At 33.9% G+C, this 21540-nt stretch overlaps 1 protein-coding gene across 2 annotated transcripts in view; it reads right to left on the bottom strand.

Moving 5' to 3' along the window:
* Positions 1-20474, bottom strand: part of LOC107666038 (ras-specific guanine nucleotide-releasing factor RalGPS1-like) — a 133292-nt gene extending 112818 nt beyond the window's left edge. For both annotated transcript variants that reach the window (XM_016457246.1, XM_016457160.1), the window contains exons 1-3: positions 20235-20474; positions 4559-4698; positions 682-786 (exon numbers count right to left, since the gene is read on the bottom strand). In XM_016457246.1, coding sequence (XP_016312732.1) covers positions 682-786; positions 4559-4615 — 162 coding nt within the window. In that variant the 5' untranslated portion in view covers positions 4616-4698; positions 20235-20474. The remainder of the gene's footprint in view (positions 1-681; positions 787-4558; positions 4699-20234) is intronic.
* Positions 20475-21540: the final 1066 nt, after the last annotated feature.

Genomic DNA, 21540 nt, shown 5'->3' on the forward strand with positions numbered 1-21540 from the left:
AAAAAAAAAAAAAAAAAAAAAATTATATATATATATATATATATATATATACATACAGTATATATATATGTGTATGTGTGTATATATATATATATATGTGTATGTGTGTGTGTGTGTGTGTGTAGTTTCTGCTTCTGCTGAAAAAAAAGAATAATATACAGTATATAAATATAAACTAAATATAATATATACAATATTAAATTGTATTAAAAACAAATATGAAGAAAAGGAATACATCAATTTTAATGCATTTTATTATTATATAAAATAATAATAAAATAATTTTATAATATTTCTGCTGCTTCTGGTGGGAAAAAAACAAAACCCATCTTAACAGGTTAAAATATGTTCCCTTAGCAACATCAAACTCCATAGAGCACAACATTGAGTAATGACGTTTTCAACAGCCTTTGTTCCACAAGTATTTTCCCTTTCATTGCCGCCACAGGGATGAGGTGCGAGGAGTCGCTCACTATCGAGAGCTCCTAAGGCTCCATGTCAGTCAGGATACTGCTCGCTCGGTTTGGACCGGAGCTATTGTTTCCGAATGGAAAGGTCCCGAATGACCAGGACTGCTACTAATAAGACTGCATCATTACAGGACAAGACAAACGACGTAGAACCAAAGGCTGTCTTTCCACCAGAGAACGCATCAATTTCAACGCTGACAGTTTTACTCACTGCAAACTCCTCTGGCGTCACTTTGAGCACATCAAAAACGACAGCATCGTAGCTCTTCGCGTAGTCAGCACTCGGGCCGTCCACAGACACCGAGCTGTTACTTCCCTGAATATGAGAAAGAAACCATATGAAGATACCAACATGTCAAGCATGAAATATTACAGATGCTCATAAAGGCAAGAACAATTAGAGAGAAGAGAGGGAGGGATGCAAACAATTAACTAATTAAAGAATCGAAATTGACCACATTTACTGTCCTCCTAAATGTTCCTGGTCTTATTGTGCTGGCTGGGGTTTAATTTGTGATAATGACTATATATTATCCCTCATCTATTCTGGTGCGGTCCTCATGTATTGACCATCAGCCACAGCTGAACCGATCATTAAAAAAAAAAGTCAGCACAGTTCTTTCCATGGAAAAGCGAAGTTGTCGGGTTAGCGTGAGGTTTTGATGGCAGACATGGTATATGTTTCTCACGGGACGACTGCCAGCGCTGGAAAAACCATGAAAACAAAACGTTCCTGGATCTTGATTGAAACGATCTTTGATCTGATGATAACAGTATCTGCATGAGGACACGTCTGTGAGTGTATGGGCGTATGTCTTATGTTTTTATGCATTGGATGTGTAAATGTCCAAAAATAAAATAAAAAAGAGCTGAGCCTTACAAAAAAGGTACTGTGGTATTACCATAAAAACGCACAATGAAAAACCAAGGTTTTGGACACTATCATGGATTTTATCAGACTTTAAAGTTACAGAATCTTTTCAGTCAGTCAATGAATGAAAAAAAAAACATGGAGCCTTACAAAAAAAAAAAAAGAACCATGGTATTACCATAAAACTGCACAATGGAAAACCCTATAATAATAAGTACCATGGTATTACCATAAAACTGCACAATGGAAAACCCTATAATAATTACAATAGCATGGATTTTTCAGAACCTTTCAAGTACATTTTAAGTCAATTATTCATCATTATAGTACACTAACATTCAAAAATTTGGGGTCAATAAGATTTTTTTGAAAGAAATTTATTATTTTATTCAAAAGTGACAGTAAAGACATTTGGAATGTTGCAAAGCATTCCCGTTTCAAATAAATGCTTTTATTTGAACTTTCTATTCATCAAAGAGTCCTGTAAAAAAAGAAATAATAATAATTTGCACAAAAATATGACGCAGCACAACATTGATAATAATAAGAAATGTTTCTTGATCAGCAAATCAGCATATTAGAATGATTTCTGAAGATCATGTGACACTGAAGACTGGAGTAATGATGCTGAAAATTCAGTTGTGATCACAGGAATAAATTACATTTTAAAATAAATTAAAATAGAAATCAGTTATTTGAAATTGCAATAATATTTCACAATATTACTATTTTTACTGTATTTTTGACCAAATAAATGCAGCCTTGGTGAGAAGAAGAGACTTCTTTCAAAAACATTACAAAATCTTACCAACTCCAAACTTCTGAACAGTAATGCATGTGTGTAAATAATATCTGATATCATGGTACTTTTGTAAGTGGAGGAGCGTGTCAGTTTGTAGATAGTAGAGGCCGGCAGGTCGTGGGCTGGGGGTGCCGCTGTGAGTCGGGTAATGAAGGGTGAACAGAGGTGAGGAACGGGCTGGCAGTGGAAATGAGGAGAGGGCCGGGAGGGTCTGCAGATGCCAGAGGCACCACCTCATTCCCACCGCCTGTCATTCAGTGTCAAACACTCATTAGAGCAATGCAATGCTCCACTGCAAACCCATAAACTGTCCATCAGACAGCCACCCTGCAGAGGATGCAAGTGAGGACAGCAAGTGCACTGACCCCCAAAAACCGAGTTTTAACCATGTGTGCTGAGATCGTTATTACATTTGGCAAGTCTGAAATGTGCTGATTCTCATATGACTCCAGAGATGTTCCATATTTTTTATAGCAGGCACAGTTTATATATTATATTATATTATAATTAAAATCTATAAAATTATATAGAATATGTAAATTTGGGCTAATATGTTAATATATATATACAGTATATACTGTATATATATATATATATGTGTGTGTGTGTGTGTGTGTGTGTATATATATATATATATACACACACACGCACAATGTAAATACATTTTTATGTTATGGCTGATAAGTAATGTGATGTTACTATAATTTATATATATTAAAAGGTACTTCATGGTACTTTCAGTAGATGGAACCAATATCAAGAAAATTCCATGTTCAATTATGCAAACATTGCATTAAAAAGATCAAATGAAAGTAATAAAATAAAGAAACCTTTCAGGTGACAAGACGTAATGCACATACCTACCGTATTTTGATCGTTATTATGACAACGTCAACCATCACAATTCAGTCCCGCATTTTAATAGGGTCATCATTCCCGAAACTTTGCAGTATAAAAAAAGCAGCATTAGCAGCGTGAAAAATGTAAATTTTATTCAAATTATGAATGGGTTACTGAGAAACCGAGTAAAGAGCACTTCCTTTATAATCAATTAATCTGATCACTTCAGTTCATCCGCAACGCAAGCTCACTGACTGAATGAACACCTGTTATAATAATAATAATAAAATAAAATAAATGAATAAATAAAAACCTGTCTATACTGCACAAAGAATCTCTTATTTACATCGTCTTTGCACTTTTATAGCTACAGCGAAAAAGGAACTAACAAACAGCCCACGTGCTCTAACAAATTTATTTAGAGGTTATGACTTAAAAGCCTCTGATTGGCCATTGCATTGACGTGCTCAACAAACATGTCTGTGATTGGCTACAACGCTCAACGCATGTTGTAAATAGAAACGCCTGACGCTCTTCACGGAGGTTTGAAGTCACGAGCTACCGAAAGGCTGGTATCGTTATGTTTTTAAAAATTAAGTATCGTACATTATTTTTATTTACATTTAGTCATTTAGCAGATGCTTTTATCCAAAGTGACTTACAGATGAGGACAATAGAAGCAATCAAACCAACAAAAGAGCAATGATATGTAAGTTCTGTAACATGTCCCAGTTAGTCTAACACAGTATTCCTATCAAGGAGTTTTTTTTAATAATAAATAAAAAAGAAAACAAGTAGATAGAATAGAAAAAGAATAGAGAACACTAGTGTTAGAGATAGATCTTAATAGATTATATTAATAATAGATGTTTAAAATATAGAAATTTCTGTCTAACAGGGTTACAGGTGCTTGAGCCATTGTTGATGCTCAGAGTGATTTTCACCCGACTCCCAAGATCATCTACTGTGTGACGTAATTTACGTTAATGATGCAATTTTGCGTGCTTCAGCACTTATTTGTGTTAAATTATTTGAACACGTTAAGGATTTTTAATTCATTGTATGTGTTGACATATATAGTTATATATAAATTCCCGTGTACGTAAGCAGTGAGCTACTAGTGTATTTGAATATTTATTAATTTTTAAGTTTTTGCTGTGTGTTTTTGTCATTTTTATTGGTCATTGATTTTTTTATAATGAAAATGTCTATGTATAGCTTTTATTCATTTTTATTTCAGTTTTAGTTTTAGATATTTTAATACATAAACTAAATGAAAATGAGAAATGCTGCTTTGCCAACTACCTGAAATAAAGTTTATTTCAGTTAGTGTTTGTTATTTCAAGTAATGAAAATGTTTTTTATGGTTTTAGTTAGCTGTAATAACCTTGTACATGAGTCACTAAAGAACCATACGGTTATAACTAATCACAGTTCCAACACTAAAAATAAATCCTATCCTGTCATACTGCTGAAATAAGTACATTTTATTCCCAATGATGAGTAAATATTTATTCATCAGTTAATTTCAAAATATTATTATATTAGAATTTTTAAGAAAGGAGGAGCAGTTACCTCAGAGGAGGCGGAGCTAATGCTGGTGCCATCCGATAGGCCGTTTCTACGGTACATGCTGGAGAATCAGCCAATGGGGTGCAGACGCCCGGGCAACAGCGGCCCTCAGCCAGACCCCACATATGACAAATCTTCCATACCTGAAGACAGACAGAGAGACATCAAATATTAAGATACATACATTGTATAAAATATCTGACTCAGTTGTCAAATGCAGTGCTTCATGGGAGTTTACGGTTACAGATGAAGTGGGTTCAATCGTTTGACTGGTGGTCTATGTGTGTGTGTGTGTGTGTGTGTGTGTGTTCATAAGAAAAACTAATGCTAAATGTCTAAGGAACTCCACAGGGACTTGGTTTGCTCTCTTTCCCAGATGGCCAGAGGAAGCCCCAGCATACCTGACTGACCGATGAACCGCCGGGCTGGGAAAGAGCGTAGCAAATAGGAAAGAATGCGACTTTTACAATGGAAATCCTCTCGGATCACTCACACAGTGATCAAAACACTTAATGGGTTTTGGGAAAGTTCTCCACGCTCAGCTGGAGATCTGAAACAGCCAATCCATTAGCAATACGAGTCTGCTCTGGTCTGAGAATCGGGAAATTGCATTTACAATGACAGACATGTTGCTGTAAATGAAAGCTTTTTAATCTCATCTCCAACTGTGCGAGTTTTTATCAAGTAGATCTCATATAACTCTATTTGAACTACAGAGCTTTTGCTATGTTCTGACTTTTTGCATACAAACATTTCACAACACGACGTGCATCAACAAACAGCTATGAGTGTGAAGGATCACCAGCAGCATCAGCTGCATCCTTTCTGAAATAAACAAGTTTAAGTCTGGCCAACCAGAGAATTTATAGCAAATCAACTGCAAAACATTTGACAGAAATCATGCTTAGGTGTGCATTAACATATGACCACCCACATTTACATATCATCAGCCTGATGAATGTGTTTCACCTCTAGTCCATTGTGTTTGTTATGCTATCAAATTGTGTTTTTGATGCAAGAATTCTTGACTAATATTTTAAATATAAACCATTATGAAAGTGCATAGTATGGCCTCTTGCATAAAAAGACTAAAGCCTAATTTGACCTGTTACCGAAGTCAAAGCACTCAGAGGAGCTGTGATGACCTCTAGTGGCCATAGGAGTTTCTTATAATAAGTTTTTCAATGTGAAATCCACACATTTTTGTCTCATCAATATACTGATCTTGACTGCACAATATAACTTTTAAAATCCATAAAATCCTTTATGGAGAGCCCACAAAACAGTGAAAAGTTTGGGGATGACAGATTATTAATGTTTTTTTTTTCCTTTAGAATTACAATTTAAAATACCGGTAACCGTTTTCTATTAGAATACAGTATATCGTAAATTGTAATTTATTCCTGTGATGCAAAGCTGAATTTTTAGCATTATTACTCCAGTCTTCAGTGTCACATGATCCTTCAGAATCATTTTAATATGCTGATTTGCTGCTCAAGAAACATTTCTGATCATCATCAATTTTGAAAACAGTTGCACTGCTTCAAATGTTTGTGGAAACCGTGATGCATTTGCTTTTCAGGATTCTTTGATGTCTTTACTTTTGATCAATTTAATGCATCTTTATTAATGAATAAAAGTATTTATTTAAAAAAAAAAAACACTCTTACTAACCACATATTTTTGAATGGTATTGTATTAATTTATGATCAAATATGTTCACTGATCAGCACTATAAAAACAAAATAAACATTTAATGATTTAAATACCATACTTTAATTTCACCAAAAAACAAACAAACATAATTTGTCTTGATAGTGATTGCTGTGATGTGCCTTTCATGTTGCGTACTAAATAATATACTAAAAATAAACTACTAACAAAACAAAAATACAAACAATATACTTGAACCTTCAGTAACATTTGAAAACAACATCGTTGTAACACTCAGCCATACCACAAGATGGCAGCGCACAACTACAAATGACTCTGTACTACAGTACTTGCTTTATCAGAAGAGCTTTGTTTCAAACATCCATTTAATGTTATATCACACAATATTCAACTCATTCCCATGTAAGATGGAGAAGGATATTAATCTACTGTATATTTAAATAATACATATGTGTTGTGTGAATCTGAGAGGTCCTTTTGCATGCTTTTCTCATTTAAAAGAACCACATTCATTACAAATTATAGGATAAACATAATGTGAGTGAAAACGGTATAGATTTAAATAATCTCCGTTTTTGTAGTGTGACCCTGGGTGGCACACAATCAGGGTGAATCACAAAGTCTTCTCGACTCAGCTGAATTTGAGATGGCTCACATTTCTCTCTGCTCCTATTTGTAACCCGTTCAACACCACACCCCAAAACCCTCCATCTCTCTCACACCAGAGCTGTCTGATTATAATCTGAAAGCGTTTCCGATAATATCAGCCATTGTAATCCCCAATGAGTCAGTGATAATGCTATCTCACACATGAGTATTACAGAGGATCACCAGCGCAGCAGTCGAGCTCTCTTTCACAGTCTGTCTGACATCACCCGTTTGAGACGCCATCTGGACTGAGAGCGTGTTTCCAAGGAGACGCACATTAGTTTATCTCCCACTTTCACTTAGTCCACTCCAATTGAGTGGGAGCCTCGATTATTATTGTTTTTCACAATACAGGCTTGAAGAATTAACTTCACTTGAAGGGTTTAAATCGAGCATGAACACCTGCTCAAACTTTAAGCCAAAATGTTCAGCAAATACAGTACACCCCTATTGTAGTATAGTATAGCATAGCATAGCATTTGTTATAGTATTGTGTAGTATGGTATAGTATATAATGATATACTATACAATAGTACAATATAGTACTTTAATATAGTAGTATAGCGCTGAATAATATATAATAGTGATAGTATTGTGTAGTATAGCATACGGTGATACACTATAGTATAGTAGGCTACAGTATAATATACCATATATATGGTTACCATGGTATACTGTATATATACCATACTATACCACTATACTATATATGGTATAGTATAGTATAGTACAGCACAGCATAGTATAGCATAGCATATAGTGATATACTATACTACAGTATAGTATACCATACTACAGTACAGTGTAGTATAGCATGGTATAGTATAGTATGCATAGTATAGCATACGGTGATACACGATAGTATAGTATAATAGTATAATACAGTACAGCACAGCATAGTATAGCATAGCATATAGTGATATACTATACTACAGTATAGTATACTATACTACAGTACAGTGTAGTATAGCATGGTATAGTATAGTATGTGTAGTATAGCATACGGTGATACACGATATTATAGTATAATAGTATAGTATAGTATAGCATAGCATATAGTGATACTATACTACAGTATAGTATACTATACTACAGTACAGTGTAGTATAGCATGGTATAGTATAGTATGTGTAGTATAGCATACGGTGATACACGATATTATAGTATAATAGTATAGTATAGTATAGTACAGTATAGCATAGCATATAGTGATATACTATACTACAGTATAGTATACTATACTACAGTACAGTGTAGTATAGCATGGTATAGTATAGTATGTGTAGTATAGCATACGGTGATACACGATAGTATAGTACAGTACAGCACAGCACAGCATAGTATAGCATAGCATATAGTGATATACTATACTACAGTATAGTATACTATACTACAGTACAGTGTAGTATAGCATACAGTGATACATGATATTATAGTATAATACATACAGCATTGTGTAGTATGAATAGTGATAGTATAGTAATATTGTGCAGTATAGCATATGGTGATATACGCTATAGTACAGTATAGTATAGTGTATAGTATAGTATAGTAGGCTCAAGGACTGAGTTTTTTGCTTCGGTGCCTTTAGGGGTACATTTTGGTTAAAAACTAAACTACTACATTCACTTCTATATTTTTCTCATTTTATGAAGGTTTAAAACGGTTTTGTAAACTTTGGTTATTTACCAATAAACTTTAACTTATTACTTATTATTTTAACAAAGACTTATTTTATTCAGCTGCTTTTCAAATTGACTTTTAAGGAAGTATGCTAATCTAAATATTTAAATAAACCATTCAATATTTGAATCGTATAAATCAGTTAATATCAACGTTTACATACTATAATCAACGTTTACATATCACAACTGTCACTTCCACCACAATAAACATTTTAGAAATATCAAAAGTTTATTCAGTTACAGTGGTGGACAAAGTATTTTTACTATAAATTTTTCAAGTATCTGTACTTCACCAGAGTATTTTTACTTTGGAAAACATACTACTACCATACTTTTACATCTCATAAAATCATATCGTTCCTCCTTATTTTGAGCTGAAGAAATTGCCACCCATTCCCAGCAACAGCATTGTCCGATTGGTTACGAGACAATTGTTTTTATAATGAACCTGCTGCATCGGTTCACAAATCAAACCGAATGATTCATTCCCGAACTGGACTGATTTAATTGTAGCTGTTCTTGAGTCAACAACTCACTGATTCAATGATCCAGTCAGAGTGAGTCTTCATGTCTGAATCAAAATGTGGCGAAAAAGTACGAATTTTAGTAATGACTGTTCTGTTTTTAATGAATATCATACTTAAGTTACAACTGTCAGTTATTTGTGAACTAAATTTACTGTAAAAGACCAAGCTGATTGTATAAAAATGCTTGAATGTGGACATGTCTATATTTGATTGTTACCGTCTTTACAGGGTAGGCTACTTTAGGTAAAAACAAGGGTAGGCTACTTTAGGTAAAAAAATAAATAATGTTAACATAATGCAAATTAATAGCCATGCATCTTTCCGCAGTTTCAATTGATAGCGTTTTCACCATGCATTTACATCCATTTTGTTATTCTTCATTTTTATGGTATATTTTGTTATTTTCACTTATTTGCACACTTGAATTTTCAGTAACCTTGAAATTTAATTTGATAGTGTATGTTTTGGTAATTTAAAAAGTTAGCTTTTCTGCAGAGCAAAAACTTCCTGCCCAGTCCAAAGATTTATTCAAACTAAACTGCAAAGAACAAATGAACTTTCACAACTTTATTGCGTCAAGCAGACACATGCAGACACATGCACATCAATGACACACATTCAGTGTTCAGACTTGATCTGACCAGTCACAGTGAGGTAATTAGGAGGTAAGTAAGGTTAAAACACACACACACACACACACAGGTTACTGAATTGGGATCCTGGTCAGGTGTTACAGAGTGTTACTTCAATCACACCCCTTTTTTGTCACCCTCGATCTCTTTAATTATCCCTCATCTCTCTCTCATGTCCATTAAAGCAGCTGTGAGGTGCTGTAATTATACGGCTCAGTCTACAGCGCTATTAAGCTCACTCCAGGATCTGTCCTCCTCACACACAATAAAGCACGCATTCAGCAATACAGACATTTTGGCCAATACTGAAAGTTGGTACAGCATGCATAAAAAGTCTCTTATGACTCGTATTATATTGAAATGTTTCTAGACATGACTGATACCAATACAGACTCAATCCAGACTGTACGCTAAGCATGCAAGTTTAGCGTTAAGATAACATACTTGATGGAACTGCACATTCAAATGACTCAGAAATGACTTTGAAAAAAACTAGTATCACACAAAACAGGCTTAAGTAACTCTAACAGTAATTCTACAAGAACCAGTTCATCAGGTAGAAAAGACAGCACATTTTCTGTATTATTCAGAGCTTGTGAATGAGAACTGGAAACAGGAAACAGGAAAACCCAAATATTTATGTCTTTTAAGAACCATTTTTGGTCGAAGTCTATGGACAGCAATCAACTTATATTTTTATGGATAATGTAATCCCAGAATGCACTGTGAAGAGCTCAGTGAAAAGTTTCGTCTAAGATGGTGGATAGAGTCTAAGAAAATGATAAAAAAATACTATAAAATTGAGGATCAGGGTAAATTTTGTCTTCTGGGAAAGTAGCTTCCGTAGGACGGTACTTTATAAAAAAAAAAAAAAAAGAAGATATTTAAACAAAATAAGAAAAATGTACAAAAGATGCTGAAAAAGCATTTTTCTGAAGAATAGTGGCCAGTTTAACTGTTCAGGACAAACAAGAGGCTCACGGACAACTATTAGGAAAAAAAAAACTCATCCAGGTAATAGGCTAACACACAGTATTAAGAATCTAGCATATGTTAACTTTTGAACGTGGTAATTTTTTATAAATTCAGCTATTATTTTGTCTTGTGGACTATGCATCTTTAAATATCATATTCAAGACAGTACTAAAAATAACATATATTTTGCATGATCCCTCTTATTTTGGTAAAATAATGAACATTTTGCAGATTCTGTAAGGTGCATGTAAAGTTTCGACCTCAACGGTATATAATATTTAATTATAAAATGAATTGAAATGGGTAATTCACCACTGGCAAGATGGGCTTTTAAATAAAACTTGTCTATGCAGTAAAAAGGTGATTTTTTTTTAAACTGAATTAAGAAAAGAGAAAAATGGCTGTGGCATCATTGCCTTTTGTCAAAAAGATAGGAAAGCTTGAATGCACTGGGATACAAAAACGCAAAATTACACCAGTTTCTTGACAAGTAAATGGGATATCAGAATGCAGATAACACTCAGATACCATTTAAACACATTACTGACATTGTAACAATACAAAATATTTGAAAACTGGCAAAGCTGCCGTTTAATCATTCGAAAATTTAAATGAAAATTCAAAATGTTGCCTTGGCAACTACTGTAAGTGCAGTGAAGTTTGTGCTGCTTTAATATCACTGCTCTACATCTACATCCTGCGTCACGCATGTGAGTTTCAGTCTGATCAGAGCAGGAAACTCACGCACTGTCATCTGCAGTATTTCTCGCATGTCAGCTGTGAGAATGAACTCTTAACTTCACAGGTCAAGTTCAGCTCTAGAACGTGCATGCATATTAGCTGGACCGAACCGGGGAGAAAAAAAAATATTCCTAAACATTTACTAGAACCAAGTACAAACCGGCACATTGAGCACTGAAAACCAGATGGATGATGGTATGACACATGATAATATGAAAACTGGATTTGACATTAGTACAAGGCGGCCACTCTCAATGGAGATATTTACAGCAGAACTGATGTGAGAATTTTTTATCTCAGGGATCATACTTGGCAACAGAGCGCTTTTTTCTCATCCCTCCCACAATCCTCGGCTCCAAGGGACCATCGCCATGGCAACAGCAAACCACTTGGAATGTGGGCCGGCTGGCTGCGGTTGTGAGTTTCTGAATGGGCTTTGACGGTTGCCGGGGGAAACCGAACCCTGAGAGCAGCAGGGATACTTCACTCTGGATGTCATACTTGGAGAAAGTTTTATCAGAGACTCCCTGAAAGAATATGTGGGGGAAAATGTGCAGTCAGGAGGTTATTATCAAATCTGACAGAGTGATCAGGACTTCGAGACATGGAGCAGAGCTGTTCTGTATCATCCTCAAGTGCTTTATTTTGCGATAATGACTACCTGACTCTACATTATCCAAATTATCAGTTACTTGACAAATAGAAAAATATATATAAGTTTAGCGGTCATTATACTAAATATGTAAGCTAAGAAGAATGAAACACTGCATAAGCAGACTGTAAATGAATTGTAGTTTAACTGGTTTACTGTTAAGTAAACCTATTAAAACCTAGTGAACTTACAAAAGCTATTAAAAATGTTTTGTTAACAAATAAAGTACAATACAAATATTAGACGGAAATCTTAAACAGAAAATGAAAATTAGAAATGTTTCTTTGGAAACTAACTACATAAATATATGTTTAAGTGCTACAAATACTAAAGCAGAAAAAAAAAATAGAAATGTTGCCTTGGCAGTTGGCAACTAACTGAAATAAATAAGTTTAAGCTCTAAAATGACTAAACAGAAATAAAAAAGCCTTGGCAACTAACTGAAATAAATTTAAAGGTGGGGTAAGCGATTTTTCGCTTTTTTAGAAAACTGATTCGGGCCGAATAGCAAAACAAACTTGTAGCCAATCAGCAGTAAGGGGTGTGTCTACTCATGATGTGGAGGAGAGAGCGCTCAGTGCACATGTTTGTTTTGGTGATTTCAAATATCACATTGGCTACCAGAAATACCCCACATTTAAGTGCTAAAATTACTAAAACAGAAATTTAAAAAATAAATAAAACATTAGAAATGCTAACTGAAATAAATGTTTAAGTGTTAAAATTACTAAAACAAAAATTAAAATTTAAACTACTAACTGAAATAAATTTAAGTGCTAAAATTACTAAAATGGAAATAAAATAAATAAATAATAAAAATGAGATATGTTGCCTTGGCAACTAACTGAAATACATGAGTTTAAGTGCTAAAATAACTCAAACTGAAATAAAAAATTAAGCTAAATAGAAATGCATTTAAAAAATATAGTACAAATTACAAACGCACATAATTAAACAAAAAATTTCAAAATGTCAAAATCTGTAAATAAACTAGTTCAAAATATTAAGAAATATTTTAATTGTATATAAATAATACTAAGAATGCACATACTGTATGTCTGCCATACATCTAATACGCATCAGATGGTAAGGATAAGCACTGTGTTGTTCATCATAACCTATTACAAAACGAAGGCCCAGGTGTGAAGCTGTGCAGATAAAAGAAGTAGAGAACATCCCTGAGCTTCTCAAATGTCTGGAGTACTGATGGAGTCAGACTGAAGCGATGGACTCGTCCTCAGATGCACCGCAGGGCTGATCTGAGATTCAGTGCATGACATCAGTGCAGCCGCGAGCATACTCAGCGTTTCTAATGGATCCAGTGTCATATAACACGCCAGATCAAGCATCAAGGGAGTTAGAGGGGAAAACAGGAGAACAGTGAGGTGAAAATGAGCTGATTGTGACACTCAGTGGGCAGGACAGAGGGATGAAAAACATCACTCTCAGAAAAAAAGGTACAAAAGCTGTCACTGGGGCAGCACGCTGTCCAGAGATACTGCTATGTACCATTTAGGTACTAATATGTACCTTTAAGGTACTCACATGCATCCTTTAGGGTTAAATAAGGTGCAAAGGTGTTGCTTTTGAAAAATGATCATCCGAGTGACAGCTTTTGTACCTTTTTTTCTGAGAGTGATGGGGTAATATGAAAATACAGAGCAGGAAATGTTCCAAACAAGCTAAGGTGAGGAAGAACTTAAGTATTGTTCTTACAGTCATCGACAAGTTTAATTGTTTAACTGCACAATAACATAGAATTCAATTAACGTGTCATATCATCTAGTTTTCAAAAGCTTTAAAATTGATTCATACAATTAGAGTCTGAACTATACACATGCATACATTTATGAATTTAAGTTTAGGGGTCAATAAGATTTTTTTTTAAAGAAATTTCGACTTAAATTTAGCAAGGATGGATTAAATGAGTCAAAAGTGACAGAAAAAAACACTTAAGAATCTTTAGAATATTTTTATTTTAAATAAATGCTTTCTATTCATCAAAGAATTGTAAAAACCTGATGGTAACCATTTTCAACATTTATGCTGAAAATTCAGCTTTTCATCACAGGAATAAATTACATTTTCAATATTTGACAGTAGAAAACAGTTGTTTTAAATTGTAATAATATTTCACAATATTTCAGTTTTTACTGTATTTGCTGTATTTACTGTTTGTACTGTATTTTTGACCAAAAAAAACCGCAGCCTTTGTGAGCATAGTGTATATACATAAATATAAAATTAGTTTTACTGTTTTGGGTCTTTTATTTTTAACTCAAGTAGATAAAACAAACGCTGAGAGATTTTGTTCTGATGTTACAGTGATTAATTTGCTATAATAATCTGATCTTTTGGTTTCTGTCAAATTCCATTTGTATTTGCAAAGTGTGTAATTGCAAAACGTTTTTTTCTTTGCTTTTCAATTCTACAAAAAAATTTTAAATAAATAACTGTATTGCACATTTAAAATAACTCATAGGGTGATAAAACGGTCACATTTATGACAGGCAGCAACAGGGCTGCTATTATAACCAGAATAGCAGAATTGAGCAGGTGGTCGCATCTCAAATGTCTCACACATGCTCGCTGCTATACAAATACAGCCATGGAAAGAAATAATTGGGTCAGAATCTAATATTTCACACACTTTGATAACAGATGCTGTGTATTTTTAATGCTGTGTGGCTCTGAGGGCGAGAACTTCATCTATACGGGCTCCCCTTTGAACTGAGGGCTCAATGCCTAAAAATAGGAGCGTAGCGGGCCAAAGAGCAAAAAAAAAAAAAAATCTGACAAATATCAATTCAAGCTGCAAATAGCTAAACCTACTGCTCCGCTGATATGTGTTTTTAAATGGCCAAAGCCAATATTCATATTTAGAAGGGGGGGGGGGCAAACTACATATTAATTTTTATTTATATTACATTTATATTATTTACATATAGAAGTATTTAAAAATAATCATTTATTTAATTGAAATATTTTATATTAACATGTTCATATATTATTAATATAACAATATTAAAAAGTTAATAATTAATTAAATTAACAAACTGAACTCCAAATTGTAAAAATACATTTTAAAACAAATCATTTGCACCATTCAATTAGGATCTGCCTGGTTGATATCAATCAATATTATACACACTATTGAAAAAATATTATTATTTATATTACATTTATATTATTTATACATAAAAAGTATTTTTAAATAATTATTTAATTAAATATAATATTTACATAATAATAAAAAAATATTGCTAATTAAAACAATTTCAAGCAAATTTAACTCAAAATAAATTTGAAAACCGATCATTTGCACTATTCATTTAGGATCTGCCTGACTGATATCAATCTACAGTATGATGACAGAACGGAGATAAAGATTAGAACTGCTCAGAAGTTTGTGTCCTAATTTCTCTTCTCACTGTACACATGCAACAAGAGATCTTTAGGCAGGCGCTTCAGTACATTATCTTTAATTAATCAAGTTCTTGGAAACGAGCCCCACTGATTCGATGTCAGCATAACGTGACGCTTTCAACAGGAAGCTGTAAGATAACGCAGTTCTTGATCACTGATCTCTGAACCGTTGTTCATATTATGCATGTCAAAGTTATGTTTTTTAAAGCATTAACTAGACGGCATCTGTTAATGGTGTTGCTGGCAGTTTCTGGGCTCAAGCTGATCCAGACTGGAGGAGTCTTATATAACATTAGGCCTATTATTATGGCACTATATAATTATGAGAGTACTGATGGAACGGCCCGAGTTTGTTCGTTTAAAATAACGAACGCTGTCATGATTCTTCAACACAGTTATGCTAATACTATCTTATACCCTCATCAGAGGAGGCCACAACACTGAATGACTGTTTATATAGACAGCTTGTGGTTTGTACTGTAAGCAGAAGATGGTCAGACTGGATTTTAGGGACTTACTGTACAAACTGGAAAGATCAACAACACACTTACATTTCCTGTTTAAGTTCCAAGCTGTTTTACGAATGTATGTTTACTCAAAAGTGCAGTTTTAAGTTTACCTTACTCTTTAAAAATGCATGTTTGTATGAAAAAGAAATCTGTAACACTTTAGTACAGGGACCAATTCTCACTAGTTGCTTATTAGCATGCCTATTATTAAAATATTGGCTGTTTATTAGTACTTATAAAGCACATATTCTGCATGACCATATTCTAAATCCCTAATCCTACCCGAACGACTACCTTACTAACTATTAATAAGCAGCAAATTAGGAGATTATTGAAGCAAAAATGGTTTGTTAATAGCGAGAACTGGACCTTAAGATAAAGTGTGACCAAAAATCTTTTAAAGTATGTTTGGGGTCAAGCATTATGGGGTCTGTAAGATTTTTTTTTTTAAAGTCTCTTATGTTCACAGAGGCTGCATTTATTCAATCTAAAGTACAGTCAAATCTGTAATGTTATGAAATAGTATTACAATTTATAACCATTTTCTATTTGAATATATTTTCAAATGCAAGTTATTTCTGTGATCAAAGCTGAATTTTCAGCATCATAAATCTAGACTTCAGTGTCACATGCTCCTTCTATGCTGATTTGCTGCTCAAGAAGCATTTCTGTTATTATCAATGTTGAAAACAGTTGTGCTGCTTCATAGTTTTGTCATGCATTTTATGTTTTTAGGAATCTTTGATGAATAGAAAGTTCAAAATAACAGCATTTATTTGAAATAGAATTATTTTATACATTATAAATGTCTTTACTGTCACTTTTGATCAATTTAATGCATCCCTGTGGAATAAAAGTGATGCATAATACATAAAATGTATATAAGAATATCTTACTGACCCCTTTAATATCCTGCTGTCTTACCTTTGAATGGCAGTGTAAACAACATGGAAAAAAGACATGTACAATAACATTACCATAATTGTTTGGGATATGCACTATTAAAAACCATGGAAGTTCAGTGCAAACAAACAACAAACAGGCCTTAAAGTATATCTGTCAATGACGCTCACTGGAGTGAATGCAGATGCTAAAGTTCAGAAATGACAGTGGGTGCTACGTGATGAGTGTGTGTGAGAGATATAAATACAGTCTTGTGAACACGACCAGCTGGCAGAAGTTTTCTGATCAATGCTGGTGTAATGTCAGACGTCCAGACAGCTGCAGGGGGCCGGGACGTCCTCATTTACCCCCCACTGCACGACTGCAACTCTACAGACAGACAAGGAGCTCAAGATGTACAAATATGTGCTCTGACATAACTGCACACATATGAGCACGTACTTCTCCTTCCTGATGCAGTGAGAAACAACTGTTTTTATGCTGGAACTGCTAATAACTTTACGGTCAACCTGTTTTTCATTACACAGTTCAAAAATTCACTTAAAGGAAAAGTTCACCCAAAAACGAACATTTGCTGAAATTGCACTACTCACCCTCAGGCCATACAAGATGTAGATGAGTTTGTTTCTTCATCAGATTTGGATAAATTTAGCATTACATTACACAACAATGGATGCTCTGCAGTGAATGGGTGCCGTCAGAATGAGAGTCCAAACAGCTGATAAAAACCTCACAATAATCCACACCACTCCAGTCCATCAGTTAACATCTTGAGAAGATAAAAGCTGTGTATTTGTAAGAAACAAATCCATCATTAAGATGTTTTAACTTCAAACTGTTGCTTCTCGCCGAAATATGAGTCCATAATCCATAATAACACTTCCTCCAGTGAAAAAGGATCTGCTGTTGTCCTCTCACATCAAAATCCTCCAACATATTTGCTTAAAACTGATTCTCCTGATTCAGATGAGACAACTTTTTTGAAAGCAATATTATGGATAAAGGACTTGTATTTTAGCCAGAAGCAACAGTTTGTAGTTAAAAATGACGAATTTGTTTCTTACAAACACGCAGCTTTTGTCTTCTCAAGATATTAACTGATGGACTGGAGTGGTGTGGATTATTGTGATGTTTTTATCAGCTGTTTGGACTCTCATTCTGACGGCACCCATTCACTGCAGAGAACTCATTGCTGAGACACTGATGCAATGCTAAATTTCTCCAAATCTGATGAAGAAACAAACTCATCTACATCTTGAATGACCTGAGGGTGAGGACATTTTCAGCAAATTTTCTATTGTTTATACAATGCTATTGGTTTCTCTAGTTTCACTTTCACAAGCATATGTACACAAACAAAACAGAGGCGCATACTGCTTACAAAATATATACAATGATTTTGATAACACTTAGAAGTGCACACGTCATGTGGATGACTTTTATGGTGTTTTTTTGTAATTTTTGGAGCTTAACTACTAGCTTCAGTTATGAAAAATATCTTTGTTTGCGTTCAATGAAAGAACAGGTTTGGACTGACATGAGAGTTTGTAAATAATGACAGAATCTGCCTTTGTAGGTGTAGCTAGTACTATGAACCTTTCTAGATAAAACACTAAAATTCATGACTCTTGTCATCTGCTCATGACAAGGCTATTCACGTTTGTCCCGGTCAACTAAACCTGCATTCATGTGGCGTAGTAGCAGACGCTACAACACACGAATACTACACCGGTTCCTGAACTGAGGAATGCTCTGGCTCTCTGCCATCAGGAATGAGCACCTCGATTGAGCAGGGCTGCTGAATTCCTTCTCTCTTACTCCAAGTTTCGTCCTGATCAATTACACACATCTCACATTGCCTGCACCGCAAGCGCATGAATTGCATAGCAAGCAGTATAACAGACACTGCATCTCAGCATCTGAGGAAACAATGGCTTTTTCAACAACAAAAAGATGCTTTGATACTGAAATGGCCTAAATCTTTACAATGGAACACTTGAACAGACCAACCAGACATGTGCGGTTTATATGTTTTGAAAACATCTTAATTCAAAGAGGCATGTGGCATTTGCATCAACTATTACTATTACAACATATGTGACCCTGGACCACAAAACCAGTCATAAAGGTCTTTTTATTTATTATTTGAGATTTATACATCAGCTGCATAAATAAGCTTTCCATTGATGTATGGTTTGTTAGGATAGGACAATATTTGGCTGAGATACAACTATTTCAAAATCTGGAATCTGAGAGTGCAAAAAAATCTAAATATTGAGAAAATCATCTTTAAAGTTGTCCAAATGAAGTTCTTAGCCATGCATATTACTAATCAAAAATTAAGTTTTGATATATTTATGGTAGGGAATTTGCAAAATATCTTCATGGAACATGATCTTTACTTAATATCCTAATGATTTTTGGCAGAAAAGAAAAATCGATAATTTTGACACAATGTATTGTTGTTGACTATTGCTACAAATATACCTGTGCTACTTATGACTGCATTTGTGCTCCAGGGTCACATATAAACAAAGGCATTATAATATCTCTGAAAACCAAACAATATCAGAAGTGTTTAATATAATATAATAAATGAATTAAGAAAAATAAATATGTAAATTATGAAATATGATATAACAATAGTAATTTCATTATTCATTTAAAATAACTAGATAGATAGATAGATATCTTATAAAAAAATATAGATATTTATTTTAAATTAATCACATTATTACTTTAGAATTTGCATTATATATTAACTACGTTTCTTATAAAATATATAACAAATATTTTGTATTTATTTTAAATTAATAATTATATTAGCACTTTATCATTTTTTTATTTAAATATATATATATATATATATAATTATTACAATTATTATTATAGAATGTATTAACTACATTCTATTGAGTACATAAACAAATATTTACAATAAAAATCCATAAAATAAATAATACCCTCCTTAAGAAATACCAAAAGTTAAAACAGTGGCATTGTGCTTTCAGAGATATTACAATAAAAGCCAATAATACCACACCATATACAAATACTTACTATTTAATTGACATTACAAATGATGCAAAATGTCATACTACAAAACAACAGATTTCATTATAATTGCCTCAGAAATATTAACAAACAACATGGCCATAAACGAGCTGCTGTCTCTCAGCATGACCATACGCGCAACATGTAACACGGTAACCTTTCACCTTTACTAACCCTGTGCACAGACTGTTCCTAATCAATACTCCTTCGACTCATCCATAAAATCAATCAAATCAAAATCGGGTTCGCCTACCTTATATCTCCGCACTGTAAGATCCTGGATCAATGAGAAGAAACAATCACGTTTTGCCTCCAGTCATCCATTAAACGAGCTCAACTGCGCATATAATCCAATACAGCACGTCAGGTTATTACTCCAGAGCGTCAGAGCTATATTATATGTTTATAAATGTAAAGACATTCGCGAGAGATGTACACAAACATGGCAGAGACACACAGCTATCACAGCCAACACAAGCGAAATGGGCAGGAAGTGTCAGGTAGGTTCCTTTCATCTAATGGGCAGGTCAACTGCCCAATCACACGCGTTATACCGACACATAACCCCGCCCACCACGGAGCGCTAGCCAATCGCGCTGAAGCACCGGGTCTATGTGAATTTGAAGCGGACGCGCAGGTGCATCTGAGCAACAGTGATCTGTAATTTAACACTTTAACATTTAACCAATCTTATTATAGTTGTAACTAAATTACATAGTAACAAATCTAAAATAACTGATAAAGAATCCATTTTTATGATGCTCAACTTTACAAGCAGTACGTTAAGGCCAGATACTCTTTAAAACGAAAGCAAAACATTTTCTGTATTTGTTATTTATGTGATTTATTTCTATTTGTCTTCTTTCAGTTGTTTGCTTACACACACGTGATGAGTGTGTGTGTGTGTGACATCAAAGTACCTTAAATGTTTTTAAATGTACAATATGTGAGCATAGAACCAATTATGTCAGTTGAGACTGCCACCTAGTGTCTGAAACCCTGAATTGCAACTCAAACACAAAATGAAATGTTCTTCGTGCAACAAAACAGGATCTCCAGTACAAACAGAACATTTATTGCTAAACACATTTTTGTACAAAGTTTAACAAAGTTCTTCTATAAGAAGAAACCACAACAGAAGTGTAAGTGGGAAATGGTGCCGTCCGGAAAGAAACGTTTTCTGATAACCAGATATCATGACAGTCCTGCTGAGGTAGTGATCTGTCAAACATCCTAAAGCTCTGCCTATCAATTAAGATAATTTGGTAACTTGAGAATATATATTTTTATATAACCGTTTCCAATTAAAAAAAAAAAGTTTCTGTAACAAATCAACATATAATCATATATATTTGGCCACATTATATTATAAGATACATACACATATACCATGTATTAAATTGTTTAATCTTTTATTGAAAAAAAAAACCTGACAAAGAATGGATATATAATTTAATACATGGCTGAATTTATTTTCCATAAATATTCTGTCCGATTGACTTTGACTACTGAGAGGTGATTTTTAACCGTACTGATTACTTAACTTTCACATATTCTGT

Source organism: Sinocyclocheilus anshuiensis, unplaced genomic scaffold, assembly GCF_001515605.1.
Source record: "Sinocyclocheilus anshuiensis isolate Anshui unplaced genomic scaffold, SAMN03320099.WGS_v1.1 scaffold245, whole genome shotgun sequence".
NCBI classification, from domain to species: domain Eukaryota; kingdom Metazoa; phylum Chordata; class Actinopteri; order Cypriniformes; family Cyprinidae; genus Sinocyclocheilus; species Sinocyclocheilus anshuiensis.